This window comes from Ochotona curzoniae, unplaced genomic scaffold (assembly GCF_017591425.1).
Source record: "Ochotona curzoniae isolate NIBS_2020 unplaced genomic scaffold, NIBS_Ocur_1.0 contig_66, whole genome shotgun sequence".
Taxonomy (NCBI): Eukaryota; Metazoa; Chordata; class Mammalia; order Lagomorpha; family Ochotonidae; genus Ochotona; species Ochotona curzoniae.
Window position 1 is genome coordinate 12,120,934 of NW_024466512.1, and position 19,177 is coordinate 12,140,110.

A 19,177-nucleotide genomic window follows, 5' to 3' on the forward strand; every position below is an offset into this window, starting at 1 on the left:
CAGGGAGGTGCCAGGGAGGTGCCAGGGACTTTTAGCTCTGTCTTTCCTCTCCTGGATATTCCAGATGAGAGAGGGGAATTGCCACTCTAGTTTGTTCTCACTACAACTGCACCCTGTAGATTCTATAAAACTGGTTTTTTCAGCTGTATTTCTTTTGAACTCAAATCCCCAAAAGTATTGACAATATTTTCTGATTACAGTGGCCCCTGCTTGTCCTCTGACAACTGCTGACATAGATGTTGGAGCTGTGTTGGTGGTTGTTGACTCCTGCGTGAAGCTCTGTGTGGGACACATGTGGTGCCTGCCTGTTTTTCTAACACTCCAGAACCTTCTGGGAGGAAATCCCATGAGGTCACAGTTTCCTGCTGCAGTAACTCCAGGATAAGGACCCCTGTTGCATTAGGCATATGGGGGCACTGGGAGGTGCAGGTCAAACAGCCCAGCACTGCTCCAGTGATCATTAGCAAAGCTTCTCCAAGCCTTTTGGGTCATTGTAACAGTAATAAACCCAGGTTACCCAGGGAGGAACTTGAGTCTCAGACATTTGCCCTCTTGTGAAAGCAGAGGCCTCCTCTGGAACCTGCCAGACCTGGCAGGATGCCTAGCAGGACTTGGGCCTTGAGGCTACTCCTTACACACAGGTCCCCTGCAGCCCCAGTTGCTGGGGCCAGCCCTGTGGTTCATGGCCTGGCCTTGGCTGGAATGCTGTTCTCTGCAGTTGGCTGCGTTTTCTCTGCAGACAAGGGCGTCATGGCCAGCCTGGAGCAGAAGCTGAGGGAGATAGACGAGGAGTGCCGGGTCGAGGAGAGCAGGCGTGTGGACCTGGAGCTCAGCATCATGGAGGTGAAGGACAACCTGAAGAAGGCCGAGGCGGGGCCCGTGACTCTGGGCACCACAGTGGACACCACCCACCTGGAGAGTGTGAGCCCCCGCGTGAGTGCCAGGCCTGCAGCTGCCTGCAGGGCCTCGGGAACCCGGGAGGAGGTCCTGTGTCCACCTGCTTGTCTCAGTCCTTACTGCCTCCCTCTGACCACAGCCCAAAGCTGCCGCCACTCCCACCCCTGCACCTGACTCTACTCCAGTCAACTCTGCAACAGCCCTCAAGAACAGGCCTCTCTCGGTCATGGTCACAGGCAAAGGCACCGTCCTTCAGAAAGCCAAGGTAAGAGGGTCCTGCCGGTCTCAGGACCAACAAAGTTCAGGTCAAGTTCTAAGCCACGTGCCCATGCCCTTCAGCTCTGGCATCCTGTGTCCCTGCTTGCTTCAGGCATTCTTACTCAACAGCCTCAGACTCCTCTCTACTACTCCATAATCACATTGCAGGGACTCCGGAAAAGCACATTTGGGCAGGCAGTATAATGTGGCAATAGGCCAGCACCACGGAATAGACAAGGAATGGGTGTTAGCAACCTCGATTCTCCTTCAGGGCTAGTCCTAAATTCACTTGGCTCCCAAAAGAACACAGCTCCAGCTGCCTCCGTTTTTGGCAAGCTCTGTTCTTTGTTCCTCTCCTGCTGATCTGCTGCAGACGTCTCAAGGCTTCCACACCAGGGACTGACTAGAAAATTCATGGCAAGTACATGAGCCGCTGCTCTCTTACTGCCGTGCAGGCATCACTAATCACTCGCTGATGTGTCACAGCCTGGATCTCTTAATAGGTGTTCCAAGCAGTAATAAACACAGGTTGATTTTTTGTTGTTGCTGCTGTATTCCCTGCACAGATACTTCTGTGCGTGAGGGTCCTTCAGAAAGTTCATGAAAAATGAAATTGCAAGATACATTTTGATGCAACACATTTTTAAAATCCATACAATACAAGAGGTCTTGAAAAAACATTCATGGGAACGTGTATTTTGGGGGAGGCACTGAAATGTTTTTTGTTCCATTTTTCATGAATTTTGAAGTACCCTCATGCAAAGAATTACTAAGAAGGATGACTAATTTTCTTTTGGGGGGGGGTCCGTGGGTGGCCTCTAGGAATGGGAAAAGAAAGGAGCAAGTTAGGAGACAAGCTTCGTCTAAGGACTCTGGCAGCAACACGGACCTTGGTGACAATCCTGCTTCGTGACAGTCTTTGTGTGAAAGCAGCCACTCCGAAAGGGTGAGTGTGTCTAGAAGAAATAGGATGTAGACTGTGGAGCATTTCAGAGAGAAGGCAGAAACAAAAACCGAGCTGGAGAGAAGAATTCCACGAGGAAGGGCTGCTGCTTTGGGGACCTCGGTCTGCTGGATGTCGTCAAGCCTTCTATTTAGGGATGTTCTGTGTTTCTTTGTCCAAAATTGCCAACCTTTGCTTTAGCGAGGCTTTTAAGGAGGGAAAAGCTGGGAGAAAGAAGTCAAGCTCACATGGCTTTGCTGACTGAGAAGGTTGAAACTCCTGTTATTTCCTAGCCCAGTACTTGGTAGCTTTGGGGGTTAAACCATCCTCGCCTTCAAGCTCTCTCTCTCTCGTTTTGTGGGCCCACATCAGTCTTCAGTGATTTTTTTAAACAGCCATGGTCTGGCCTGTGGAAAACCGTCTGACAGGGTAATATCTGGGACCAAGCTGAGGCACAGACCCGACCACGTTAAGGATCTGTTTCTTGAAGCAACTTCCTTTAAATACAAGTGTAAATGATGTCACGTAACATAGGAAGTATAAAAATCTTGTAATTTAGAATAGTGAAATGTACTTTCTTGCAATTTAACTGACATTTTTACATTATCATAAGAAAAAATATCACCCCCTGTTTACAGATTCAGCCCTGTGGCCAGGCCATTTTTAGGGGAACAGTTATTTAATGCCACGCTGTTAGTCCCCAGGAAGGGAGAGGGGTGGGCTTGCTCTCCTCCTGCAGGCAGCAGTGCTGCCTCTGTCTTTTCCTCAGATGGGATCCTTTCACACAGGTTGGATCATTTCACCTGTTAGCATCTCTGCCTCGGTTCTGAATTCCAGTTCTCTAATAGTGGCTCCTGAGAACAAAGGTCTCCTTTTTTTTTTTAGAAAATTCTAATTCCAGGGCATTTGTTTCCTTTGTCATAAACACTTGGTGACCTTTCATCAAGTGGTGGGTTAGATTTTTGTTTTGTTTTTTTAAATAAAAATTTCCTTGTACCTTGGGTCTCCTGTGCATCTCCTGTAATGACTTGGGACAGGGCCTGGGGAACATCTAGGTTATTTGCGTCCTGAACTTCATACATGTAACAAAAGCACGTAGAATTACAAAGTACGATTCCAAGTCTTAAACCCAGGAAGGGAGATAAAGCTGAAAGATGACAATACACAGGAGACAGCTATAGAAACGGATCAGAGGTAGGAAACAGAAAAATCGACTGCTAGAAGTTACACACACTACGCTCGGATTCAGGAAGTATGCTCAAGTGAAAGAGCCGAAATATGGCTTATTGAAATGACTAATAAAAACACATGAATATGAAATAGCAGAACTGAAAAGGACAGACCACAGCATTTTAGTTACAAATTGAAAGTGTGTTTTCCATTAGAAAGTTACCATAGCTCTGATTTCATTTCAACACAAAAAAGAGAAACAAAACTTTAATTTTTGGAAAGAGATGAAAACCTCTTAAAATACTGGCAAAATTAAATTCAGCAGTGTTGAAAGAATGTTTCATGACCAAATAGTTAGCCAAGCAACCAAAGGTACTTCATTCCTGAGTACATAAAGAGATGGGTCATTTATAACATTAACAGAATAAATGTGGAAAAACCTCTCAAAGCAAATGGGAAAGCATGCCCCAGTTCTCAGCCCCACTGGCCATCTCAGTATAGAAAGACGTTCGTTTAACCTGATGACATCACCCTTGGAAACCAACTATCCTGGTAAAAATGTCGCTTTGAAAACCAGATGTGAACACGTGCCGTTACCACTACTTTGAAAAGCATTACTTTGGAAGTCCTGAACGATGCAGAAATGCCAAGGAAAGGTAGCCTAATGCTTCAAAAGGAAGAAACAAAACCATTTGGAAAGAACATTTCTCTAGAAAAGCAGAAATATTACAACTCTGTGCCCAGAGCTACGGACCTGAGGGCAGAACTGTTCAAAGAAACCAAAAGCAGTATCTGACCCATTTGCAACACCCTAGCTGTATAATTGAAGCTGGAAACAAAAGCGCATCTCTTGTAAGTAAAAGAAATAGGCCTGACTGGTCAGGCACTAAAACAGGCACTCCTTGTTACTGCTGGGTCATGAAAAGACAAACTCAGTGCCATCATCACGTACAAAGATTCAAGAGGGGTTTCAAAGGCTGGAACTCCAGTTTCTAAAAACTCCCCACCTAAGACCTTTAATACAGAGGCCCAGAGTTCGCAATGTAAGTGCAAGGACTCCTAATAATGATCCCTGATGTCATAAAATGAGGAATAAAATTAAGGCCAGAGAGTTCGTGAAATGTCTGTGACATCATTGACCAGCACCTGTTGGTTGGGCATGGGAGCCTGGCTGACATGCACCTGTGAGCAATACAAAAGTCATTATCCATGAAAACTCCCTAGAACCAAGACAATGCCATCACCCCATGCCTGGTACACTGCACGGTTTGCATGACACCCAAGGCCCTTTCCTAACACCAGAAATCCTGAGGTTTTAAAAGCTGAGTGGCATTCAAGCCAGTATAGCCTTGACCCTTCATACACTGTGTCATAATACAGTCATGTGTCAGTGATGGGAAATGCTCTGATGGAGGAAATCCCAGAGTACAGCAACACAGACCAAGTGGGTGATGAGGCCATGGGATGATAGAATCTTAGCACACCTCCATCGTACACACGGACCAGAGTGAACCAAAACCTCGTTATGCCTGTATTGACATTAAACAGAACAATGGTCAAGTGTCTGTATGTGTGTCAGAGCCTTACGAATGTTTCTGATGGAAATCCAACCTAGAGACTAAGAGATAAGAACTGCTTATTACCAAATGCTGTCACAGAATATTCTTAATTAGCCTCTTTGCTGTTTAGGTGGAAATATATTCCTGGGAAAAACAAGCTTTAGGCTCCTAATTTCTGCTCAGGCCAGTCCCGGCCCATGCAGACATTTGGGGAGCAAACCAGCAGATGGGAGTGTGTAGAACAAAAAGCATAAAAAGTAAAATGTAAGAAACATCTTATCTATGTCTTAACAAAGCAAAACCCCCTCTTATCTTCTGTTGACCCCAAGAATCCCACTCCTCTCTACCCCACAAGAAGAATAGAAAGTGCCTGATAAACACCCCACAATGGCCCTGTTCTAAGTAAACTCTCAGAAGACCTCAAGGGGATGCTGCCCATACCAGACCAATCGCTGATCAGAGCCACACGGGTGCCCTCCCCCCACAAAGATAAAATCAACCAGTCAATTGGTCAAGTTCCAGTCTGGGATCTTCCCAGGCCTCACCCCCCAGGGGAGGTCACACGTGCCACTCACTCAGTATCCAGCATTCTGGGTAAGTGAAAAAGCCCATGCTTTTTTCCACCTGGAAATGCCGTTGCTTCCGTGAAGGACGCTCCAGGAATCGCCTCGCGCAGAGTAAGGCTGTCTCAGCAAGGTTGTGTCTAGCACTTGGCATGGGCAAAGTAGACGTTGGACATCAGATATCCTCTGTGCCCTCAGGCAAGAGAGCTGGCAGGTGATGTCACATCAACATGCCACAAGCAGGCGAAGAAATATTCACCAACATAAGCCAAATTTCCAGTGTCAACGTTAGTGGGCGACAGCAACTCCATCAGCAGCTGAGACATCCTTCTCCCAGGCAAGGCTGGTGGTGAGCAGAAGGTTTTGGACAAAGCAGGAAGCAGATACTCTGGGGGGCTCCCAAAGCTATGCTGTGCCCAGGGAGGCCCCTTTTAGTGCCCAGGGTGTGCCAGCCTTCCCCAGGCTTGCTGGGAAGGATGTGGCTGCTGTCCTCCTGCAGGCTCTTGGTGGGCGCTGTGTGCCTGGGGGGCATCACCTCTCAAGACCCCTGGAAAAAGACGTGAGCTCTGAGAACATGAGTGTCCAAGGCCTCTCCTCACCCCACCTACAACCCAGGAGTCCCCTTCACACCTTTCTGCGAGTCCACAGCCTAAACCACTATGCAGAAGATTCCAGATCAGACCCCACCTGCTTGCCTTTCACATCCACCCCTGGCCTCAGGAAGTCACCCTCTGCAGGTGGCTGAATTCTCAAGGCTCCAGCTTGTTTTCTGGTTTCTGACTGTTCACTCTTTGTTTAAATTTGTACTTATTGGAAAGTTACAGAGCGATCTACTCTGTGTTGGCTGTATTGGCCAGTGGTGGACCACGCCAAATCCAGGAGTTTCATCCTGGCAGGACACCAAGCATTTGGGCCATCCACCGCTGCTTTCCCTAGGCAATTAGCAGGGAACTGGATTGGAATGGTGGAAACACAAACCAGGATCCATATGCTGGCCTAATTTTAAACTCTTGAGTGAGAGTCGTGGGGACAGTAAAGCTACCCCATACTTGTTCTCTCTGTCACTCCCCTATCTTGTAAACCCCATTCTCACTCAGCAGATGGCTGTGCTCATTTCACAGAGCAAGCAGAAAACACCAAAGATCCCCAGCCCCCACCACTGATCTATCCACCAACCTGCCTCTGAGCCCACGTCTTCTGCCTCCATCCCGGTCATCACCACAGATGTACCGTGCTTCTAGCTAAGGCTTCCCTCTGTGTCATCTTCTCTAGGGGCTCAGCACCACTGCATACACCACTCGTGCCCACCCAGTTCTTTCTGCCTCCATAAGAGCAGAGATTTCATTGCTTAGCATACTACTGTATTCCCACAATAGAGCAGTCCCTGGGATGTACCAGGTACTTGCTGAGTGTTTTATGGACACAAAGCAGAGACATGACTGATTCTCACATTGAACAAAAGCTCTAGGCCACCTGTAGCCAAGTTGTTGGGCCTTGGCAGGCCTCAGAATCCCCGCTCCAACTGCTGCAGAAGCCCACTTACGATTCTCACAGTGGGGGCCTTCCCAGCCACCCCGGCACTCGCAGCGGTAGCTCGCATTCTGCAGGACGCAGGCACCCTCATTCATGCATGGGCTGGGTTTGCAGAGGTTGACCGGTCGCTTGGCTTCTACAACAGAGAACCCACCCACCATTTAGGCCCAGCTGAGTCAGACCCTGATGCAAGGCCACTAGAGCAGTGGCTCCGATAGGCCCCTGGGTCACAGGCCAGGACAGCTGGTGCTATAGGCTACTTGGCTAAGTCCCAGTTTCCACCTGATATTCCCACATGCATTATATGCAGAAAGTGTGTGTGTTCTGGGTACGTGGCAGTGTGTCACTGGTGCCACACACTGTTTAAATGGACAGGAAATCTCTGGCAAAAGGAAGTCGTGGCATCATACTATCTAGATCAATCAGGGGGTCTTTTAAAGCTTCGAGGAGGGGGTCTAGAACTGGCTCCCATTTAAGTGAAATGCAGAAATTCCATAGTTCATAGAGCCATTCTCTGCACCTTAACTGCGAAATGGGGACAGTTCTGGCCATGCAATCACACACAGGGCCTGGCCCGCATACTCGGTCACTGGGAAACGCTGCCGCCCTTGCCCCATGCACACAGAGGCTTGGCCTGCACTTGGGCACTGAAGGTGGCTCTGAAAGGTGCCAACTGTCCCCCTCACCTGCACAGATCCACTCCATGATCATGTCCTGGTGGTACCGCAGGTCCGTGTACACTGCCACATGAATCAGGGAGTCCCGAGGCCCAGCCAGCCTCCGCAGTGCCTCTCTCAGGACAGGGCCCATGCCCACAACCAAGATGGAGACTCCGTTGTCCCTCAGTTTCTGGGCAGGGACCGCGGCGTCCTCCACTCCTCTGCCACCTGTGAGCATCACCACGGCCTTGGGGACGCCGGGCCGGGCACCCCTCCGGATGGTCATCACATGGTCATGGATGTGCAGCAAGGCAGTGCCAGCTGAGCCCACCCCACCCAGGTAAGGGGCCTGGCTCATGGCCCGCAGCACAGCCGCACGAGTCATGTGGGTATCCAGCTCAAAGACAACCTGAACCCAGCTGCCATACACCACCAGGCCCACCTGCGTCACATCAGGATTCACATCAAACTGAAGGGTACAGCTTCTAAGGAAACTCTGCATGTGAGCAAAGTTCTCGGGGCCCACAGAGGCTGAGGCATCCAAAAGGAAGATGAGGTCCAGCGATTGGGCCTGGCAGCCTGCAGGAAAGAACAGAGGAGCCTGGTCTGGAGCCCCCAGCACAGCAGGCACTGCTTGGGTCCAGAAGGTGCAGGTCCAGGTCGGGCAGCCTGCCTGCTGCAGGTTCCAACCCCTGCAGGTTCCAACCCCTCAGCCTCCTCTTGATCACGGAATCCCTTTGACTCCTGGAATCCCACAATCTGAATGTCCAGCCAGACTGTTTCCCAGGCTTCTTGGCATTGAGGAGTGCCCACATATCCCAGTCCTGTCCAATGTGACATGACCAGAAATAATTGAGTTGCAAGTTGCCATTTTGAACTGTGTAAATCAACGTTGCCTGCCTTGTTCTTTTCCTCAATCTCTTCTCCCAGCCAAGTTTCAGGGTAGGAACCACAAGATCGCCAAGCCACCCTCCTGGCCGGTTAGTCTCTACGCTCTACGTAGAAGAAATAAACAACGATGCTGCAAGTCACTGCGCTTTGGGATTGGCATGGTGTCTTTAGTTGTGCCTTCAGCCAGAGCATGACAGAGCGCCCGCCACCTCCTGTCCCCTGCACGCAGGGCACCTGCTGCCCCATGTGCACCAAGCAGGTGGACGCCTGCCCTCAGTGAGCTGACAGTTATGGGGCGGAGATACAAACACAAATGGGAAGAGTGGTGTTGAGGGAGAAAGCGGGAAGTGGAGAGCTACCAGCTGGGGCAGCGACCCAGATGCGGAAGGAGGTGTCAGGAAGCTGGCCTTGCAGGTCGTAAGACAAGAGGAGGAAAAAGTCAGAAAGCAGTGCAACTGAGCACCGATTCACGAGACATTTGTCATGTGTGTACATGCGTGTGTGTGTACTGGGACTGCATTTCTCATGCCAAGTTGCCATGAGAGGTCGTGATGTTGCTCTGGGGGAGACTTGGAGATTCAGGCATCTTTGTAGATGACACCAGGAAACAAGAACAATAAACAGTAACGCCCCGATTTGTGGAGAGCTTGCTCTGTAATAAAGGTGTTGATAGTTTAACCCTAATGAATAGGAGCCTCAGAAGGTGCTATTAGAGTCGTTTCCTTGACAGATTGAAGTGACCCAACACGTGGCCAGAGAAAGAGGAGAGGTAAAGCTACCGCACAGGCACTGGGAAACACGAAGAACAGTTAAGTGGGAGCTCACCTGGCCGCGGCCGGCTGCACAGCTTCCCCTGCAGCTGGAGGACTTGGCTGAAGAGGTCCCGGGGGTCTGAGTAGATCACCGTGTGCCTCGGGCTGCCGGTGATCTCCTCCAGCTCCGCCCGCACGGCCTCGCTGCCCACGCCCAGCAGGAGCAGCTCTCGGGCCCGGGCATGGCGTGCGGGGCCAGCCACTTCGTCCTGGGAGCGCGACTCCGTGAGCAGCACCACCACCCTGCGCGGCCGGTCCTGGCCAGTCCTGGTGGCACTTCCAAAGCCACGCTCGGTGACCTGCCGCAAGGCGCTGCCAGTCAGAGTGGGTCCGGCACTGAAGGGAATGTGGTCCAGGCTCCTGACCAGGTCGGGCACGTCCTGGTACTCCCCAATGGGCACCACCACCACCAGCTCCCTGCTGTACCAGGCCACGCCCACGCGGGCCGGGGAGTCCTCGCTTAGCACGGCCTGGGCAAACCGCTTCACGAAGGCCTTTGCACGCATGAAGCCCTCCAGGCTGGTGCCCGCGGAGCTATCCAGCAGGAAGAGGACATCGATTCGGCATTCCAGGCTCAGCTTTGGGGCTGTGGGAGGCACAGCAACACCGCTAAGTTCAGCTCTGCCAGATGTACCAACACACCAAGTTTCAAATCCAAAAATTTGGAGCATCAACAGAGCTCCAAAAATTCTGTATTTTGGAGCACTTTGCATTTCAGATTTTCAGATAAGGGGTGTTCAACCAGTACAATCATTCCACACCGTTAAAAGCAAAGGGGGTTGGGGCTCCTTTATGGAAGAGAGAAGAAATGATTCTATCCAGAACCTGGACCAGTTTAGGCTGGCTTCAGCCTCCAGCCGGGCTCGGCTGTGCTCAAACATCAGGCAGTGGGCATTCTAGGGCTAAGTCGGGAGCTCCTGTCCTGCCTGGAGCTCTGAAACCCAACGGATTTATTCCAGGAGCACTTGGATGAGGGCTGTGCCATGAGTCAGAGGGGCACTGGGAAGACCAATGGCTCTCAAAGGCCAAGGCAGGTTCGTACCCAGGAGTGCCAATGGTGGCAGACCCGTTCCTTGGTGGTCAGACTCGGGAGCCCCATACATACGTACCACAGTTGGCTTCTCCTGCAAAGGCCGGTGGGCAGAGGCAGTGGTATCTGTCTGGCCCTTCTGGAACACACGTGCCTCCATTTTGGCAGGGATGGACATCACAGGGGCCTAGCGGGGAGATGCCTGTTAATGACCAAGCGCTGTCCACCAGCATGGGAAGCAAGAGGGCCACCTACCAGGACCCAGTTCCTTCCTTCCCACCATGGTCCATCAGAAAACCAGCTTCAGCTCCTGCAGCAGAGGAGCAACACACACAGAGGAAGAGCTGGCTGTGGCCCATGATGACACACAGGGGACAGCCCGGTGGGTCCCAGCTCCTGGCTCGGATTCTAGAGACACAGTGTCATCTCCCCATGGCTGCTGGGAAGGCCCGGAGGAGTTCAGGGCGGTCATGATGACCAAGCTGCCAACATGCAGCTCTCAGTAGCATTACACTGGCAGCCTAGATGTCTCAGGGACTCAGGGTGCTAGGGGAGGGGGCGCCTGTGAGCTCCGAGTTGTGTCTGAGGTGGTTCCTTATGGCCGCTGTGGCCTGGCACAGAATGATGAGCCTGCATATCTTGTCATAGTCAGGTGGCTTAGCAATGAACTTGGCCAGCTTCATGATCATGGGCACCTAAATCCCTGAAGTGTCAGTGTCCTCGCTGTCCCTGATGACCGAGCCTGCTCCGCACTGCAGCTGTGTGCATGAAATGACCTTATCCCTGGGAGCTCAGCACGAAGCAGTCCTCCCTGGACAGGCGATCCAGGGTTTGCTTTCAGATGCCGAGTTCAAGTGATGCAGAGTCCACAGCGAGTGCCAACAACGGGCCCCTTCTGGAGTGTGTGATCTGCAATACCCTAAGGTCCATGTGTGAGCTCCTGACCAATCTCCTTATCAATCATTACCAAATGCAGTGGGTACAACATGAACTCCCTTCCAGGGTCACTGAAAATAAACAGGGCCTTCAGGTGTGCATGCATGCCAAGGACGTGGACAGGGTAGTGACCAGTGGCTGCTAACTTCTATCCTTTTACCTAAATGCAAGCTGTTACTGGCAGGTCACACCATTGTCACTGAAGGGTAGACATTGCCAATGAAAAAAATACTAAGACTAACGCAGGGCTTCTAGCCGGGCCTGCTGTCTGGGCTGCAGCGGCGATGTGGAAACAGCGGGCGGACGGATGGACAGTAGCATCTGACCGAGCATCTGTTGCATGTGCTGAAGCAATGGGGAAGCCACAGTGGTGGCCACCCACACACTCTGGGAACCTCCAGCTCTCAGGTCAGTGGATGCTTCAGACCCCTGGGAAGGAGCTGGGATGGTCCAAGGCAGAATCATGCTAAGTGATGCCTAATGCTTCCAAGGGCACTGCCCAGTGGTCTTCACTCAGCTGTGGTGGTTCATAACCGCCATTGTGTGAAGGAGGAAAACGTGGATTCCAGGTTATGAGTACCCACTGTACAAGGGAGGCAACACTGAGCCGTCTACAGAGCTGCTCCTCACTGCAGCCTCTCGCCAATGCAAGGAACACTGGCTAAGGGGGCTGCAATTCTGACGCTGTCTCCCATCCTCTGTGCATGGATACTCCTGAGCAAGTGCAGGATGCATACAGCATGAACACCGTCTGCCCAGAGAGCAGTCCCAGCCCCATCCCCTGACTATAAACACCCCGTTGCACACCAGCCTGGGTCCAGGAAGAGCTGGTGAGCCCAAGGGGCAGATCCTACCTGGGCAGATGGTCCTGTAGCAGGTGGCAGGGTGAGACAGGAACACTCTCTTCCAGCTGCAAGAATCCAAGGAGATAGAGTGATAGGAAGACAAAGAATTTCAAGGGAAGGCAGAAACCCAGAGATGCCTGACAAACACTGAAGCTGACGCAATGTCCCTACTCAGAGGTGGGGCCGGACAGACTTGCTAATGGCCCCTTTTTGCGTCTACCCTTCAGTCTGCACATAGACTAGGGACAGTTTCCAACTACTCAGACACAGTTGGAAGAGATGAGGGCAGCTGGCTACCACCGTTGTTAAGTAACGTTCCTTATACGACTCCTTTCTGAGGCCCTCAGTGCAGGGAGGGAGTGGCAGGAATAGCGGGACACCAGCTGTGTGACATCAGACGATATCCTCACCTTCTCTGGTCTTCAGGTCCCAGGGTTTTCAGCTGCACCCCTGATGACATGGTAAGGGGAATGAGTAGCCTTCCCTTCTCCCCAGATGTGCTGCTTCTCTGGTCAGCACGTGTGTTGACCGCTACAGCCAGCACACTCCACAACGGCTCAGCTGTGTCTGAGCACAGATACCCAAATAGCCACCATTTCCAGGGGCGGGGCTTCCTGTGCCAGGTGTGCGCTTTGCTACCTCGGGTCCCATTGCTACTAGAAGAGCTGAGGCTGTCCTCCTCCAGGTGGAAAACGGGCCCGGGGGGCCGAATTGGGCTACCCAAAGTCACACAGTTACTGGACCATGGCAGAGCTGGGACCCATAATCCTTCCCCACACTGGATTCTGAAGCCACACACTATGCCCTCTGGGTCTCTCTGCCATCCATGTCTCTGGGGTGATGGGCACAGCTGTATGAGGAATAGCTACTCCCCAAGAGGGCAGAACGACACCTCCTTTTGTTGCTTGGAGCTTTGGTATGCCTCACCCCCACTAAGGAAACTCTCGGGTTTAGGTTTGCTAAAATTCTCAAACTAGAGTTTGTACCAACAAGATTCCATGCTGGGCTGCCCACCGCAGGAGCTGGTTAATTGGCTCACCTCTGTGTCAGGGTCTTCCTAGGGTAGAACAGGCTAAAAATCAAGTCAGCTAAGACCTCAAGGGGCTGGCCTGGGTGTTTGGCCTGGGTGGTGAAGATGCTGCTTGAGAAATCAGCATCTAATGGGGGTGCTCCTGGGTTCAATCCCCAGCTCCAGCTCCTGACTCCACATTCTTGCTAGTGTAGACCCTGGGAGGCAATGGGAATTGCTCAAATGATTGGTTCCCTGCCACCTGCTGGAGTACCCGAGTTGGGCTTTCACCTCCCCAACATCAAATAGCCCAACACCATGATGGCTCAGGCCAGCCACAGGCCACCTCGTCCAACTGCTCTAAACCAGGGCTTCCTGAGGGCAGGGACTGTGCCTGCCTTCTCATGGCTGGGCTCACATCAGTCCCTCAGACTGCTCACTGGGGAAAGAACAAATGCCACTCCCTTTACTAGCGTGCTCTGGTGCTGAAAAAAGCTAGCCTCTGGCAGCCTAGGCATGACCCAAAACCACAGGTCCGGTTTCTTGTGACCCAGTGCAGGTCACAGCCATTCAAAGGCAAGTCACTCCAGATCTCTGGATTCTTTCACTCTGTTTCTTGCCCCCATGACACACCATGTACTCCTTGCCGCTGTGGGACCCCAAGGCAAAGACACAGTGGGTTTGAGAGGCACCATGTGGCAGATGGCCTGCAGCAGCAAGGAGTGGACCAGGGAGGGCAAGGGAGCAGGTGCAGGGGAGCACCTGAGTTCTACTCCCCAGGAACCCATCATCCCTCCCCACCTGCAGCAATGCTCAAAGGAAGGCATTATGACACAACAACGGCCTGAGGACAGCTTCTGGCTCCTTGGCAGACTTCCAGAGCCCCTGTGGGTACCTCACCGTTCGCTGTTCCCCTCCCTCTGATCTGTCCGGTATCACAGTGCCGGGCTCTGTTCCCCTTTCCCACCGGACTGCCTGAGACCCTACGGACGCACCTGTAGAAGGGACAGTGTGCAGCCATCACAGCGTCCGTCCGTCGGGAGCCTCTCCAGCAGGGGGCGCTGCCAGCGAGCTCTCTGACCGTCTGCAACGTTCTGCGTTCACAGGGGTGGGCCTCCACCCGGCAGTCTGATGGAGATGGAGAGAGAGTGTGGGAAGGGCAAGACCTCTCACCTCCTCCCCTCACCCCTGCTTTTCAGAGCAGCAGCTCTGGGAGTTCCAGCCCTGATCTCCAGGCTGCCTCTCGGGGCAGCCCTCCAGTGGGGGCAGTCTCTGAGCAGGCCCAGCCGCCACGGCTATAAGGCCTGTGCACACTTCCAGGGCTTTGGAAACAGCTCTACTCTAGCTCTGGGTGGACCTGAGCAAAGACCACAGAAGACAAGGAGCTTGGCCCATGTCCAGTGCCTTCCTATGCTCGCCGATCAAGGCAGCAGGAGTGGATTCAAGCTAGGGGACGAGGAGGATCCTACAAATGTGGGTCTCAAGCTGTAGGTCCTTTTTCCTGCCCCACTACCCTCCACAGAGCCAAGCTCAGAGTGCCTAGCTGGGAAACCCGGAGTGGGATGCTGGGAGACAGAACACAGCCCAGGACACAGGTTATCAGAACCCAACATTCCCTTCCCCACCCCACTTCCCACTTTGTTCCGGGTAAGCCTGCGAGGCTGGAGGGCCTTACCTGGAGCATGGATGGTGCACAGGGCAGAATGGGCGAGGGTGCTGAGCAGGCCGTTGGTCGCGTCATCCGCTTGTTCTGCCAACAGCACGTGTTGCTCCCAAGGCTCGCTGGCCAGGGTGTGCAGCTCCTCCCACCTGCCAGGAAGCTCCAAGGGCTCACCAGGCCACACCCCAGAGCTCCTCAGCCTCCTTCACTTTCTTCCAGCTACACGCTGGTCATTGAGGATTGTTCCTTTCTGAACCCACTCCCCAGGGGATCACTTGTAGGTTGAGCCTGGTTCTAGTCCCAGTTGCTCCACTCCAACCTAGCTCCCTGTTGATGCACCTGGGTGGGCAGGCAGATGATGGCCCAGGTCCTGGGGCTCCCACCATGCACGTGGAAGACCGACCTGAATGTTGCCACTATTTTGGAGTAAATGGGCAGATGAAAGATCTCTCCCCATCACTCTGCCTTGCAAATGAATGAATAAATCTTTCTGAGAAAGAGGTCTTTCATACATTGGTTCATTGCCCCCATTGGCTAGGGCTGGGCCATGCTGAGGCCAGGAGCCTCTTCAGGTTCTCACATGTAGATGCAGGGATTCAAGCACACTGGTGATCTTCTACTGCTTTCCTAGGCACATTGGCAGGAAGCTGAATCAGAAGTGAAGCAGCCAAGATTTAAACCAGCACCTATATGGAATGCCAGCATTGCAGGTGATAGCTTAACCCAGTGCACCACAGCACTAGCCTCTCTCTTCACTCCCAAGTCTTACGGCCACGTGTCTGCTGAAATATCAAGAACACAGCTCCACTCCCACGTCCTTCCCCCAACTTTATCTTTCCCATGTCAGTAAATGGTCCCAACAGTCCCTCTGGGGCTTAGACCCAACCATGCCCTCCCCTCCAGTTCACCAGCTGTTCCACTGCTCTGCCTTCATAGCGCACCCATGCTGCTTCCCTTTAACTCTTGCATAAAGTGTAGCAAAGACCTCTCAACCCATTCCTTCGCCGCTGCCCCATCTATGGCCTCTCCCAACCCCCACCCCTGCTCCAAGCAGCCTGTGTGAGCTTCTAAAGATGTCATGTCCCTGCTCAGAATGCTCCAAGGCCTCCCACCGAAGCCACAGTGAACTCCCACATCCTTGCCATATATTGCAGCCAAGTCTCGGCAACCAAGACCCCTCATCTCACCCAACGTATTTCTCTACCCTTCTCCCTTCACTTGCTGGGCACCAGCCATTCCCCAGCTGCCTTGCTGCTGTCACACACGCTGAGTCTGCAATGGCCTCATGGCCTGTGCACCTGCCATTCACCTGATGCTCTTGCTCCTCTCCCTGCTACCTTGAGGGCTTGTTTCTTACCTCACCCAAGTCTCTGCTCAAAGGTCAGCTCCTCAAAGTCCTTCCAGATCCCCACAGCTAAGAGAGCTGCCCTCTCCAGACCCCATCTCATTTTCAACCCTTTATGCTTTGAGTTCTATTTTCACCTGAAATTACGAGGGCTCTTGAAGACAGTGCAAAAAGCATACTACGAAAAGACCATGCGTGCATTTCAAATTTTTTAGGCAGTCAAGTAAATTTGTCTTTTGACTGCATCTTCCTGCAAGCTTTCTGGAGTACACTTGTACAGGTTTATTCATCCACTTGTTATCCAATTCCTTTCCTAAATGAAAGCATCGAGAGTGCGGGGACTGGGGCTTGCACAATGGCTCAACTGATTGATCTTCTGCCTACAAGTACCAGCATCCATATGGGCACTGGTTCATGTCCCAGCTGCTCCACTTCCGATCCAGCTCCCTGCTTATGGCCTGGGAAAGCAGCAAAAGATGGCTCCTTGGGCCACTGAAGCCACATGGAGGACTTGGAAAAAGCTCCTGGCTTTTAACAGACTCAGTTCCAGCTATTGCAGCCACTTGGAAAGTGAATCAGCAAATGAAAGATCTTTCTCTTTTCCTCTCCATAAATCTGCCTTTCTAATAAAAAATATTTTTTATAAATGAAGGACCTTTGAATTGTTGTCTCCATAACCCAGGAACACAAAACAGCTCCTGGCATGAGGAACACAACCTGTATGACCGAGACAACAATAAACTAAAATTAAGAGAATCATCGAAGAGCAGCATTTGCAGGCACAGCACCTCAAATCCTCTCACAGTAACTAGCGACCTGCAGAGTGCATGTCGTGTCCATTGTGGGGGTGGTTTAAGAGTTGGAAGGACCTATGTCCTCCAGGATCTGGACATATGCAGCTGGAGAGGAAGGGAGAGACATAGACCCCGTACCCCTGTTCCCCAGTATGGGCTGTGACATGGGCTGACTAGAATCTGGTGGACCAGAGAACCATCCTGGTCCTGAGCTGCCCACCTGCCCTGGGGAGCAAGGTGGCGCCAGGAGTCTGCAATGTTACCCACATTAGAGTCGAGTGCCTCCCACCTGCAGCTAAAGGTTCAGACGAAGCAAGAGACGCCGCAGACTTCCCAGTTCCCAAGGATCAGGATGTCCTGGGCATCAGGCAAAACCGTAAAGAGAGGCTGAGACAGGTGCACGCAAGGCCCAGGATGGCTTCTCTGGCTCCCTTCTCTTGATGCAGTCCCTGGAACAGCTGCATGAGGGCTGATCCAGGATGAAAGGTCTTACCTGGGAAACCGGACCCCCACAGCAAACACAGTGATGCCCCTCTCTTTCAGCTGCTTGGCCGGCAGTGCCACCTGTCCCTGGGACTTCCCATCTGTGACAATGATGAGGAGCTGGGGCACAGAGCCATTTCTGCCCCCGGGGAGGCCACCATGCAGAAGGTATTTCAAAGCGAGGCCCGTCTCTGTGCGCCCACCTCTGACGATACACACAAGAGAAAAAGAAACAAGAAAAGTCAGTAAGGCTGGGACGAGAGCTTGGAGTCAGCAGGAAAGTGCATCGTCAGTCAAACAGCAGTGTTTTCTGGCCATTGAAACTCCACCACCTGACTCCCGGCAACAAGAGACAGAAGTGAGCATGCTCTGTGGATCTAGGGAGCGCCTTGCCCGTCTCTGCTATATAAAATGACAATGATGCTCACGGTGCACATGGGCTGTTTCCACCTGCCCTCCCCTCTCAGGTCCCATGATGACTCTGGGCTGGCAATGCCTGAGTGGTGTGAGTGCCCCCAGATCAGGGCAGGTGACAGCAGTCACAATCCTGTCCCTCCCCTCCAGGATGCTGCTGGTTCCCTATTTGCTGGGTTTTAATGCTCTCTACTTCCCTAGGTCAGCCCAATTCTGGGACTGCTGCCTGACTTTAGAATCCCAGAACAATATCACTACCAAATCTTGAAACAGGAGGCCCAGAAAGAGACATGCCAGTTTCAAACATCAGCTGAAAACGAACATAACTGCATGGCAATGCATTCGGGGCCACCAAGCTGTACACCATCCACGCTGCAGTCAAACCTTTGGGCAGGTGCCAGGCAGTCCATGTTAGCATGAGCGACAAGATACAAAGTGAAGGAATCGTCTCAGGAACTAGCTCACTGTACATACATGGGGAAAAGCTGGTGGGAGCATCATCCTAAGGCAGGCGGCCCAGACTGTAATGATGGAGGCACATTTAGACTGATTAATTATACTCCAATTCTAAAGACAGCATGCGCCTTTAATCAGCCCTCACATCATTCTAATGTGCTCTCCACTTAAAGCAACACCTTCCAAATGATTCAGATTCAGGCAAACCACGGAACAGATTTTGGAAACTACTGCATCAGAAAACCACTGTAGGTACAGAAAACTCAAAGCTTTCAAAAGCAAACAGACCAAAGCCCTAGAACCAACCTCCATCTTCCCCTTGGGAGATTGATAAAAGCACTGTGGCGGATAGATCCTTTCACATTATGATACCATCATTAAACAAATCAACATGAAAAAACATCTTTACACAAAGTGTGCATCAAATAAGTTAAAAAAAAACCAATTCTGTTCTATAAGCTATGCTGAAATATGACTATAGTTTAAGACATCAACAAAGGATAGAAGAGGCTTTAAGCTCAAGTGATGGAGACCTGTAGCGTTCATGAGAAAACTAGAGATGAGTGTGGAAACTTCAGCTTCAGAGAACCAGGGTCAAGGCACCAGGAGATGAGTGTGTGGGGCGCCCAGGCCACAGCTGCCAGAGACCATAAACTTCTAGTGGATCACTCAGCAGCAGCTGTGTCTTATCTGCTCTTACGTCCTCCTGGGAAGCAACAACGGGAAGCTTCACTGTAATATTTTCTAAACTTCTTGCAAAGTTTCAACATGGTCTTTGTCAGAATACCTTCTTAAGCATCTCAAAGCATGATCTGTGGGGGTAGAGGGTAAGGACGGCCTTGATCTGGAAAGGCAAGTGTCCTAGGTGTAGGCAGTGATGCCAACCAGACCAGCATTGAAAATTTCAGTGCAAAGGAAAA

The 19,177-nt window shown here is 51.8% G+C and overlaps 2 protein-coding genes across 10 annotated transcripts in view; one reads left to right on the plus strand and one right to left on the minus strand.

Moving 5' to 3' along the window:
- AFAP1L2 (actin filament associated protein 1 like 2) overlaps nucleotides 1-3,094 on the plus strand; it is a 33,458-nt gene extending 30,364 nt beyond the window's left edge. For 5 of the 9 annotated variants that reach the window (XM_040992066.1, XM_040992063.1, XM_040992068.1 and 2 more), the window contains 3 exons: nucleotides 740-933; nucleotides 1,037-1,162; nucleotides 1,978-3,094. In XM_040992066.1, coding sequence (XP_040848000.1) covers nucleotides 740-933; nucleotides 1,037-1,162; nucleotides 1,978-2,004 — 347 coding nt within the window. In that variant the 3' untranslated portion in view covers nucleotides 2,005-3,094. The remainder of the gene's footprint in view (nucleotides 1-739; nucleotides 934-1,036; nucleotides 1,163-1,977) is intronic. The other 4 variants (XM_040992067.1, XM_040992065.1, XM_040992069.1 and 1 more) reach the window with 1 other exon arrangement.
- Nucleotides 3,095-5,821: 2,727 nt separating this feature from the next.
- The window catches only part of VWA2 (von Willebrand factor A domain containing 2), a 28,214-nt gene continuing 14,858 nt past the window's right edge, over nucleotides 5,822-19,177 (minus strand). Inside the window, exons 5-13 of the mRNA XM_040992493.1 lie at nucleotides 17,398-17,592; nucleotides 14,781-14,914; nucleotides 14,101-14,233; nucleotides 12,106-12,161; nucleotides 10,395-10,502; nucleotides 9,299-9,871; nucleotides 7,610-8,161; nucleotides 6,934-7,059; nucleotides 5,822-5,937 (exon numbers count right to left, since the gene is read on the minus strand). Coding sequence (XP_040848427.1) covers nucleotides 5,822-5,937; nucleotides 6,934-7,059; nucleotides 7,610-8,161; nucleotides 9,299-9,871; nucleotides 10,395-10,502; nucleotides 12,106-12,161; nucleotides 14,101-14,233; nucleotides 14,781-14,914; nucleotides 17,398-17,592 — 1,993 coding nt within the window. The remainder of the gene's footprint in view (nucleotides 5,938-6,933; nucleotides 7,060-7,609; nucleotides 8,162-9,298; nucleotides 9,872-10,394; nucleotides 10,503-12,105; nucleotides 12,162-14,100; nucleotides 14,234-14,780; nucleotides 14,915-17,397; nucleotides 17,593-19,177) is intronic.